Source organism: Lycium barbarum, chromosome 8 (assembly GCF_019175385.1).
Source record: "Lycium barbarum isolate Lr01 chromosome 8, ASM1917538v2, whole genome shotgun sequence".
Classification (NCBI taxonomy): Eukaryota; Viridiplantae; Streptophyta; class Magnoliopsida; order Solanales; family Solanaceae; genus Lycium; species Lycium barbarum.
The window spans coordinates 4,565,987-4,577,761 of NC_083344.1; the positions used below are offsets into that span (position 1 = coordinate 4,565,987).

Consider the following 11,775-nt stretch of genomic DNA (forward strand, 5'->3'; position numbering starts at 1 on the left):
AATATTAGCATCATCATCTCTTAATTTTTTCCCAGCAATACTTGCTGGGACATCATCACCAACACCACCACCACCACCAACAACAACATCAACAGGCTGAACAACACCACCAACAACATCACCACCACCAACAACAACATCACAACCACCACCAACAACAACATTACCACCAGCAACATGACCACCACCAGCAGCAACAACCCTAGTAATGGCTGTCACTCCAGCTAATTCCCCTTTGAACCCATCAACCAATCTGTCAGGCACAGATTCTATGAGCACAAAGGTGACAAGGCATGACATCTCCAACTCTTTTATTGTTGGGACAAGCCATGGGTTCACAACCTACAACAAGAAAGTAGATATATCAAAATGGTGTTAAATCATGAAAAGCAAAACCTATTTAAAATAAGTTATCAGGTTGTTGCAAAAGATTACACATCTGTTGGACATTATCCAACAGATAGGTAACTTGTTGCAGCTAGTATCTCATCTGTTGGAAATTTTCCAATAGATGGGTAACTTGTTGCGGCAGTTTGCTCATCTGTTGGATATTGTCCAACAAATTAATAACTTGTTGCAACAGATTATTGTACTTGTTGTAAAAACTTATTGTAACAGATTCAGAAGTTATCAAATTAGCAAATAAAGTGATCTGTTGCAACAGTTGTGGTACTTGTTGGAAATTGTCCAATAGATTGGTACCTTGTTGCAGCAGGTTTATCATATGTTGGACATTTTCCAACAAATGGGTAACTTGTTGGAGCAAGTTACTCATCTGTTGTAAAAAACTAGTTGCATGTTATAACAAATTCATCTGTTGGGTAACTTGTTGCAATAGGTTAATGTCCACCAGATGCATAACTTATTGCAACAGATGCATGTGTTATTGCAGCAGATTACAAAATCTGTTGCAACAACTAGTCATCTGTTGTGTTCTAATGCTTACAGCTTCCTTAGGGGGGTTGAAAAGGTCAACACTCAATTTTGTGTTGTTCCTGGCAGTGAGCCATCTAAGAATTCTTGGATAGGTAACTTCTTCGGAGTATTCCTTGACTTGATGCCTGAGGTGAGGAATGACTTCAAATGCCCAAGCCTAGAAAAAAAATGCCATCAAAAATCAAAATAGTGATTGAAAAAAAAAAGGATAAAACATTGAAGAAAATTTACCATGAAAGCCCAAGGGAAGCCATATAGGTTTTGTGTCTTCCCCGTTGGCTTCAAATCCTTCATCAAATATTCAACAGTCAAGCTAAAGCTTTTAAAACCCCAGACATAGTTGTTGAAGGCATCATAGTCCTCAGCAAGTTTAATCAATCCAAGCGGTACGTTGTTGTTTACGTCTTTTGCCCAAAGAACACTGTGCACAAACCAAACTAAGCACAGTGCCTCTTTGTGCTTTTTTGAGAAAGTTTTGGACTCCAAATCTTGCAGCAATTTCTTTTGAATATAGCTCTTTCCCACTAAGTTTACCAAAGAGACATCATTCTTAGCTTTGGAACCCTTTGCTTTCTTGGCTGTCTTGGGAGTCCGGGCTGGCTTGGTTAATACAATAGTAGGAAGAGGCTCACAAGGATAATATTTCAATCCGGTAACTATGACAAACTCCTTTATGCCAAAACAAACCGGCATGCCACAGTAATTGATCCAAACCTCATCCTTTCTATCACAAATAATACTACGCTTCAAAAGCTCAGACACCATTGTCATTTGAAATCGGGCACCGGTATCTTCAGGCAAATCTAAATAGAGCCCAAAGTAGCTAGCCCTAAAGAAATTCTCCAACCCCTGCTGCCGGAGAATGCCTCTAACGGTGTCAAAGCCCTTGCCCATGCTTGATCTAACCACAAAATCACCGGACAAATCATTATTTCCATTCAGCGGCATCGTCACGCCGTACTTTTCAATGTTGAAACTCTTGACGACTTTGTCAATGGAAGGTCTATTGGGATCTGTGGCAATACTAGAAGACTTAACAATATTGACATCCACATTATGTTTCCTTTTTCTTCTTAACTCGGTCAAGGTTTGATCTATTGATTCTTTTTCTTCTTCTTCATTACCCTTTTCGGTTTCTGCATCTTCTTCACCTTCTTTATCCCCTTCACCTCCTTCTTCTTCATCTCCTTCTTCTTCTTCATCTCCTTCAGCATTTTCTTCATCTCTTTCAGCAGATTTTTTATCATTTTTTTCACTTTCTTCTCTAGTTTCTTCGCTTTGTTCATTTTTATCACTTTCTTCTTCATGCCCAACAGAGGTTTCGTGGGTTTCCTCTCTTTCTGAAGCCCCAGTTTCACTAACTCTTTCCTCTAGATTTGTTGATTTACAAATAGCATTCATAAGTTTATTTAATGGTATTTGCACCTTGGCTCTTTTACTACTTTCTGCCTCAGTTGGTTTCTCTCCTTTTCTTTTAACTAGAGCCATTTATCTACACAGAGGAGATAGAAAAACAGTTTTAATTGATTAGTGCAACATTCAAAGTAAAAAGGGAAAAGGAATATGTTACAACAAGTAATTAGTTGTTGCAACAGATTAAGAATATGTTGCAACAAAATATGAAGTTGTTGCAACAACTTATTACTTATTGCAGCAAAATCTTAAGCTATTGGAAATTGAAAAACAGTAGCAACAACTTAGGAACTGCCTTTTTTTTGCTGAAATAAAATGAAGAAGTAGTTGGGGTCGTGGAGGGAAGTGGGTTGGAAGAAGTTTTTGTATAATGTGTGTGGGATTTTGTGTATTTTGTAGAAGATTATAAGTTTTAAAAATTATAATTCAGTCCCAACTTAAGTTAATCACATTTTTAAGACAAGTTTGACCTTGGCTGGTCAAACTTGTCACCATTTCTAATTGGGAGACTTTTTTGTCGCCATCAGTTTATTCTTCCAAGTTACTCCCTCCGTATCACCGTTTTATTTAAGTACGTTTTAACTCTTTTCACGTCCATTAAGAAAATTAATAAATAGAAGGTATGATTTACTAAGTATCCCATATTTATTAGATGTTGTTTGAGAATTGAGCAATATAAAAATGAATAATTTAATGTTAACAATATAGTTGGAAATAATTGCTAACTTTGATCTTGAATTCCTAATGCGATACTTAATTTGGGGCTTTTTTTTAAAGCTACGATAGTTAAAAGGGGATGGATGAGTAAATAGCACCATTATTCCTTCAATTATGGATAAATTTTAATTTTGATTCTTGTAATATCTGATTTAGGACATTTAACCTTCAAGTTATTTGGAAATGTGCATTTTTGGTCCTTTTACTGGTAAATGTTCACAAATTTACCGTAAATTATTAGTCATTTCATCACTTAATTACGTATGTGTTATGTTAAATTTGTATTATTACTTCATATTTGACGACAATACAGTTCTAAAAGTAGTTCAAATACAACATAGTACTTCTTACATAAAAGGACTAAAAACACGAATTTCGTCAAATATGCGTGTTTTTAATCCTTTTATGTAAGCAGTATTGTGTTGGAATATCTGATTAAGGACATTTGCTAGGGATTAGAAATGCAAACCCACAAATTTAGTATATATTCTCTTTTTCTTGTTCCCTACTCCATTCTCACCTATTCCTCATGTATTTGAAATTTTCACGGTCAAACGATAATTTTCAAATAAGTAAAAAACATTTCCGGAGAAAGTGAAAACTTCTCATTGCCAAACAGGTCCTAAATAACACATGAACCAAAATCAGAAAATATACCTGCGGTTCGTAAATAACACAAGAACCAAAATCAAAATATACCAATAATTTAGGGACTAAAAATGCAACCCACAAATTCAGTATAAATTCCCTATTTCTTGTTCCCTACTCCATTCTCACATCTCTTCTCCCAAATCCAAACAAACAATGGCTTCCCCAATGGTTCTCGACCCGAAACCCGCCCCGGAACCACCAGCAACCCGACCCGATTTCTCCATAACCGAACTCCCCTCCGATAACGGCGAAGATGACCTATACGCTCGCTTAAAATCACTTCAACGCCAACTCGAATTCATCGAAATCCAAGAAGAATACGTGAAAGACGAACTCAAAAATCTCCGTCGCGAACATTTACGTGCACAAGAAGAAGTTAAACGGATCCAATCAGTTCCGTTAGTAATTGGACAGTTTATGGAAATGATTGATACGAATAATGCGATTGTAGGTTCAACTACTGGTTCTAATTACTATGTTAGGATATTAAGTACGATTAATAGAGAGTTACTTAAGCCTTCTGCTTCTGTTGCGCTTCATCGCCATTCGAATGCACTTGTTGATGTTTTGCCACCTGAAGCTGATTCAAGTATTTCACTTTTAAGCCAATCGGAGAAACCTGATGTTACTTACAGTGTAAGTGTTGTAATCTTGAGCTGTTGATTAGGGTTTATTATGTGCTTAAATGTGTTGATTAGGGTTATTATGTGCTAAGTGTGTTGATTAGGGTTATTATGTGCTAAGTGTGTTGATTAGCCAGTCGGAGAAGCCTGATGTTATGTACAATGTATGTGTTGCAATTTTGAGCAGCTCAAGTAGGTTTTATGCTTAAATATGTTGATTAGGGTTTATTATGTGAATCTGTTGTGTAGGGATTAGGTACTGCTTGTTACAGTAATAATAGCAAATTAGAGGCTCTGAATTGTAAACGAAGGCAAGTTAGGGCTTTGAGTTGTAAATGAAGGCAATATTAGAGGCATAGGAAGAAGTCAAACAGATCCAGTTGGTGCTGTTAGTAATTGGACAGTCTATGGAGATGATTGATACGAATAACCCTATTGTAGGGTCCACTACGGGTTCTAATTACTATGTTAGGATACTTGGTACGATTAATCGAGAGCTTCTTAAGCCGTCGACTACTGTGGCTTCGCATCGTCATTCGAATGCGCTTGTTGATGTTTTGCCACCTGAGATTACGTAATGCTTGTTGCAGTAATTATTATTTGTTAGAAGTTTACCATTGATTCAATCCCAATAACCACAAGAGTTTGACCCAGGAAGACGACATTTGTAGAATCGAAATGTTGGTTGATGTCCGTTTTGTGTTGGTATAATATTTTAAACTCTTTTTTCCGATCTTTTCTTTTTATCTACCAAAGAAAGAAGAAATGACTTCAAGAAAAAACAAATGAAATGTTGGTTGATGTCCGTTTTGTGTCGCCTAGTCTTGCATAGAGGCATTGAGAAAATCGACCGGGACGAGCTCTGTAGAGAATATACTCAGATATTTGATAGAGAAGTTGAAAAAATGCTTCTCCAGAACATGTATGGAGAATTTGCAGAGGATACCGTGTCTTCCGTGTCTTCACAGAACTGCTAGCTGTAAATGGATATTATTGGTAGCAGGATAGTAACAATGTCATAAATGATGATGTGATATGGGAGAAGTCATGCTTGGTGAGTTAGTTAGAGCTACTATATTTTTTTTTTGGGTAATTATATTTTTATTACCAAGTATAAAAACGGACAGATCAATGACAAAAAAATCTATATCCCACCCCTAAGCATCTATCCTTTTCCAATCCTTCTCTAAGAGGTCGTTTGGTACACGGTATTAGCTGGGATATCCCAACACTAACGGTGGGATTAATTTTGTACCATGTTTGGTAGAAGGTATAAATTTATTACCAAACAAAGTATAAAGTGCATCCCAAACTTAAAGATGGGATATCCCATTAATCCTGAGATTATTTACTCCATATCTTAGATGGGATAAATTAGTCCCAGGATTATAATTTTGTCTACGTGCCAAACGACCACTAAGCACCTAAGCTAAGTAGGATAATTAATGATGCGTCGCCGGCACGATGGCCGTGCGATCCGTCGAGTTATCATGAATCATCGCAGCAACGGGCAGAGCCCGCGTCGATCCTTTAGACCTTCGGAATTCGAAGCTAGAGGTGTCAGAAAAGTTACCACAGGGATAACTGGCTTGTGGCAGCCAAGCGTTCATAGCGACGTTGCTTAGGTTTCCGTAGGTGAACCTGCGGAAGGATCATTGTCGAAACCTGCACAGCAGAACGACCCGCGAACGCGTTTCAACACTGGGGAGCCGCGCCGGCGGGGGGCCGAAGCAGGCCGATCCGGGCGGAAGACATTGTCAGGTGGGGAGTTTGGCTGGGGCGGCACATCTGTTAAAAGATAACGCAGGTGTCCTAAGATGAGCTCCTATGCCACCATGCGTTGGGCTATGTCGCTGGGCGTATGCCACTGTGCGTTGGCCTATGTCGCTGTAGCGCGCGTGCGGCCCAGAACATCTAAGGGCATCACAGACCTGTTATTGCCTCAAACTTCCGTAATAGGACCGAAATCCTATAATGTTATCCCATGCTAATGTATACAGAGCGTAGGCTTGCTTTGCCTCTAATCATTGGCTTTACCCGATAGAACTCGCACGCGAGCTCCAGCTATCCTGAGGGAAACTTCACGGGGAGGTAGTGACAATAAATAACAATACCGGGCTCTATGAGTCTGGTTCCAGACATTTAATCCACCTACTTAACTTTGGCTTAATACTCCCACGACAGTAGACCTCTGGAATAATTCTTCTAACAATTACATCACACATTCTTTTCTTTCTCGGGAAGATAACTTGATTTAGCTCTTGCCATAGGTAATAAATACTTCCTGTTAAGGCAAGCCTGTATACAATAGCTCTAGAGTTGTTCCCCTTATAATGTGCCTCAGCCAAGTGAAGTTCTTCTGGCCATTCTTGTGGTTGGCTGCTGAGCCCTTGCAATTGTAGTATTTTGCTCCACACAGATGTAGAAGTAGGACACTTGAGGAACATGTGTGCGTGTGCAAGTGTTTCAGGGGCTCTCATTGCAGAAAGGACAAATAGGATCCACATTTAACCAGTTTATTCTTGGTGGACAGTCGAGTGTGAGCAACTAAGAACTCAATGAATAACCACTTTGGAGGTGCAGGTGTGTTACAGAGGAGCTTTCTCCAGCTAACCTTAGATAGTTCCAAGCATTCTCTTGTATAAATTCTTTATTGAGTGAGAGTGCACACTAGAGATATCAGTGATGCTCATTCCTGCCTCCTCCATGTACTTCCTATCTGTCCTAGCCTCGGTGGCCTCGGTGGATAGAGTTGCCTGACAGGTATCCCGGGGAATTAGTCGAGGTGCGCGCGAGCTGGCCCGTACAACACGGTTATCAAAAAATTAGAGGCTTTCTGAGTCTCATACATTTTTCGGCATAGAATTATCTTAGAGGTCCTGAAGCTTCATCGCAATACTAGTAATAATAGTTAAAAAAGTTCGTAGCTTAATTTTGAATTTTGCTTATTGTAGCATCAAATTCATATATCTCGTACATTAGGAGCCATTTTCGTTAGAGTTTATGACCAGATTACCAATGGAAGCAGCTATATGTTTTTGTTGGGTGTAAAAGAATATCTGTAGTTATGGAGCAAGTTATAATCTCCATACTAGTTGGTACTATGGCTTTTCTAGAGTCCTATTAATTGGCTTGCTGTAGAGCTGGTCAAGTGGCTTTTCAGGGCACATTCTGTATACTTGAGATTAGTTTTGTTTTTTGGTTAAGGACTGAAGGAAAGTAGTTGTCATGTATGCAAAGCTTCGATCAACATTTTATTCTTGTAGCCTTCAAAAGCTCTTTGGAAACCTTCCTTGCAAATTATTGCTAGACTGCTAAAGAGGCTTTGTGAAAAGGAGTTATTATAGCCTTCAAAAGCTTTATGATTACGTTTCCTCAAAATTATCCACCTTTTCACAGGTCACTATTTATTTGTTAGTTTTTGAGGTTATTTTTTTCGTAACAACAGGATATTGGAGGTTGTGACATACAAAAACAGGAAATCCGTGAAGCTGTTGAGTTACCTCTGACTCATCATGACTTGTACAAGCAGATTGGTATAGATCCTCCCCGTGGTGTGTTGCTCTATGGTCCACCAGGCACTGGGAAAACTATGCTTGCAAAGGCTGTAGCACATCACACCACAGCAGCCTTCATTAGGGTTGTTGGCTCAGAATTTGTTCAGAAGTACCTCGGTGAGGTATGCATTGAAGTTTATTTTATGCATCATTGTAATTTAAATCACTAGTGTAAATGTTTGCTTAATCTATCTTAATAGCATGATATCAGATGGAGTTTTCAGTATAAAGTGTTTGTATCTCATCATAAAAAGAGTTTGAAATAGCATTTAATCTCTTGCCTATGGCTCTCCAATTTCATAGGTAGTACTAACCTTGATCAAGAGCGAGAATAAGGCAACTAACTAATTCACTATCTCCATTGAAATTGTATGACCTAAATGGCTAAATGTGCTTTATGAGGATTCACTAGGCGATCATCTAGCATAGGATGTTGGTTTATTTAGTTCTTGAAATTTAGAAACCACATGAAAGATGATACTCTATCCAATTTCTTAATTAAGAAGGATCAAGACCATCACAACTAAAGAAGAATTATGTTGACTGAGGGGCGTAGTTCTGCAAGTGTAGGGATAGATGTCACCCTTCACTTTTTAATAAGTTGGCTTCAGCCAACCTATCCAATATATATCCAAGTTAAGGACAACTTCAGCCAACCTATCCAATATATATCCAAGTTAAGGACAATTCTAAGTAAATGATTAGCAGAAGAGCGTATGATCAGCATTGTCATCTATGCTTTTACCATCCTAAACTCAGTAGGTCCTTTATGCCTAAGTGTTCTTGCATGACAGCCACAATATATAGGCGTGCTTGGTGATGCACTTCTTAAATCTTACTGTGTTCACTGACGAGTAAGGACTGTATAAAAGTTTTTGGTGATATGTAATTAATTTGTGACCATACAGCAGCTTAAGTAGCATGTTTGAAAAGTAAAGAGCTAGACCCTATTTTAGCTCTCTGACGTTAGTAGTACCCATTTTTAAGGCCAGTTGCATTCTACCCTCTTCAAAATAGAAAATGAGGTCCACACGACTCTCCAATTGTGTAAAAATGTTAAAAGGAAAGATTCAACAACAGTGCACAAGAATGTGTCCACAATATTCTGGGTGGCTTTTCCATCAGTAATCTTGATATATTAACAATGAACTAGATAACACAGGATCAATAAAAGCAAAATGTTCACTGCATGAAGATTTTTCGATGTCTGAGACCAATCTTGAGAATTGGTGGATCCATAATGCACTTTCTTTGTTTGCTGAATAAATTTAAAAGGTCGGAGTTACTGGTTCTTTTTAAAATTTATTTTATAGTTAGGCTGGCGGGAGTTTTTTGTGGCTAAGTCAAATAGTCTTTTATTCAGTAGTTTACTTATTCTTGAATCCAAAAAATGATCAAAGTTTTGATGTCTTGCATTAGGTAAAGAAGCTTTCTGGATACAACATAATTTTACTTTCAAATCAAATGCGTAATAGTAACAAGTCATTTATAAATGTCTTTTTGTATTTGTTGATTCAGAAGAGAATTTTGTATTATTTTTTTAATTCTAGCAAAGTAGCTGACCTCTTTTCTCCCAAAGTAAATCCTTACTGAAGTTTATACAAGTGTTTTCTTTATAGAAATGTACATTTGGAATTTTTTTGGGCATTGTAACATTGCTACAATGTCAATCCCAAGCACTACATTTTCAGTTTCCAAAAAAAACATTGCTATAATGTCGATCACACCAATAATCAATTCATCTTCATTCTTTGGTTTATGGGCTAAGTCACACGTGTAATTTAGCTCTGAAGACTTTAAGTCAAGACCTCTCTCAATAGTGAATGGCTCACTAGCTTTGTGTTTGTGTGTGTATTTTTTTTTTTTTTTAAATTAACTTTGTGTTTCTTTGATTACCTTTTTCCTCAAAATACAACCCCTTTCCAGATCCTGTCACTAGAAAGTAGGATAGAATGTCCTGGAAAAAAAGAAAAGAAAAGAGGAGCATAGGGAAATGGACTTCTCCTGTCTCAATAGTCTTGACGAGGAGAACATTTTGCACACATCTTTCATGTAAAATTGGCTGTTGAGATAAGAACTTGCCTTTTGCACAACTCATCTAGTAAGACAGTTCAGTTATCTGGCCAAGCAGTTGTGAATTCAATCATATTGGCAAGTCTCTATGCAACTTCAGATCAATTATGTCACCCCAAGTCTTTATGCAACTTCAGATCGACTACTTTATTCCCTTTGAGATACATTTCTCTTCTTGTCTGGAGAATGACCATTATATCAAACTGTGTACATGAAGAGTGATGAGACGCCATTTGTTTCTATTACTCTATTTAATCTCACTTATTCACTGATTGTTGCAGGGCCCACGAATGGTTCGTGATGTCTTTCGCCTTGCCAAAGAAAATGCTCCGGCAATCATATTTATTGATGAGGTTGATGCTATTGCTACTGCTAGGTTTGATGCTCAGACTGGAGCTGATAGAGAGGTCCAGCGTATCCTCATGGAGCTACTAAATCAGGTAGGCTTCTATACATAGTTATAAAGTAATTCCAGAATAACACAAGATGCTCCATTGTTTGACGATCCACTTCTCCCGCTTTGTATTTTGTAGATGGATGGTTTTGACCAAACGGTGAATGTGAAAGTTATTATGGCAACCAATAGAGCCGACACACTGGACCCTGCACTTTTACGTCCTGGAAGGCTTGACCGTAAGATTGAATTTCCTTTGCCTGATAGACGTCAAAAGAGGCTCGTGTTTCAGGTGGGTTTTGGAGAATCTTATACTCATGATGTTTTTTTCTTCGTTCCGCTCCCCTAAAAAGAAATGGAGGAAAATATTGCTGGAAGAAGTTTAGATTGATGGATATCTTTTTCTGCTTCTGCGGCGGTCTTTATGTGTTTCATAGAAATGAACAAAATTAACATTGGATTGTTTTATGGCAGGTATGCACTGCTAAGATGAACTTAGGTGATGAGGTCGACTTGGAAGACTATGTTTCTCGCCCTGATAAAATCAGTGCTGCTGAGGTTTGTCTCTTATCTCTATACTTTTTTCGTGGGAGATTGTCTGATGCTTTGGTGTACTGACTGATAGAACCGTGGAAATCAGGGTTCTAGGTCCAGTTATTGTTCTTCATTTTGGTTGCAACTGTTTTTTCCTTCACTTTTGCAAGACTGAACTAATTATGTGTGGCTACTAATGTGAAATGAACATGAATTGAAATCACAGTGTGTTGCAATATCTGCAGATCACGGCTATCTGTCAAGAAGCTGGAATGCATGCAGTGCGCAAGAATCGATATGTCATACTTCCCAAGGACTTCGAAAAGGGTTACAGGACCAATGTGAAGAAGCCTGACACTGACTTTGAATTCTACAAGTGATTGTCGTTAAAGACTAAGCAAATATGTGTGAGATTTATTATGTATGCCCCTGTACGTTTTCTTTGTAGTGCTGATCTGTTGAATTTCTAATCGCTGTTTCTAGCCTTTCAGAGTTTTAGTACGATGGGTTGTTCGTTTAGAAAGTGTTAGTAGGCAGTACTTGGTTGAATTTATGTGCAGCATTCCAATTTGCTTCGCTTGCTTTCTCAAGCTTTTAGTTATTCTCATGGTGAGGTTGCACTGAGACTATTTTGAGCCCTTTTCACTGCTGCATTTTCTGTCGGATGTTCTATTGCTCCACATCTCAAATCTGCAGTGATGCAGCAGGTACAAGGTTTACTTGTGATAATGAACTGTCTCATCAAAGATGTAATGGCCACACTCAGTTTGAGCTGGCTAGAGCGAACTTGATCTGAATTTTCTTGAGGCTTCATTACAGATAAAACCATTTCAATCTTCGCCAACCGAGTCAATGGGGGTACTTGATTGCTCAGGAA

The 11,775-nt window shown here is 38.2% G+C and overlaps 1 protein-coding gene across 1 annotated transcript; it reads left to right on the plus strand.

Annotated features, from left to right (window-relative positions):
• The first annotated feature begins 3,817 nt into the window (after positions 1–3,817).
• Positions 3,818–11,474, plus strand: LOC132605767 (26S proteasome regulatory subunit 6B homolog). The gene is made up of 6 exons (XM_060319000.1): positions 3,818–4,353; positions 7,789–8,019; positions 10,252–10,410; positions 10,504–10,656; positions 10,839–10,922; positions 11,144–11,474. Exons 1-6 carry the CDS (start codon positions 3,871–3,873, stop codon positions 11,276–11,278), a joined length of 1,245 nt encoding a protein of 414 aa, XP_060174983.1. The 5' UTR covers positions 3,818–3,870; the 3' UTR covers positions 11,279–11,474.
• The last annotated feature ends 301 nt before the right edge of the window (positions 11,475–11,775 follow it).

What these genes read in the sequence shown, in the direction of transcription:
- LOC132605767 (XM_060319000.1), top strand. Translation starts at nt 3,871, where the DNA reads ATGGCTTCCCCAATGGTTCTCGACCCGAAACCCGCCCCGGAACCACCA. An exon ending in AAAAGAGGCTCGTGTTTCAG is followed by an intron (nt 10,657 to 10,838) that starts GTGGGTTTTGGA and finishes GTTTTATGGCAG; the next exon opens with GTATGCACTGCTAAGATGAA. An exon ending in ATAAAATCAGTGCTGCTGAG is followed by an intron (nt 10,923 to 11,143) that starts GTTTGTCTCTTA and finishes CAATATCTGCAG; the next exon opens with ATCACGGCTATCTGTCAAGA.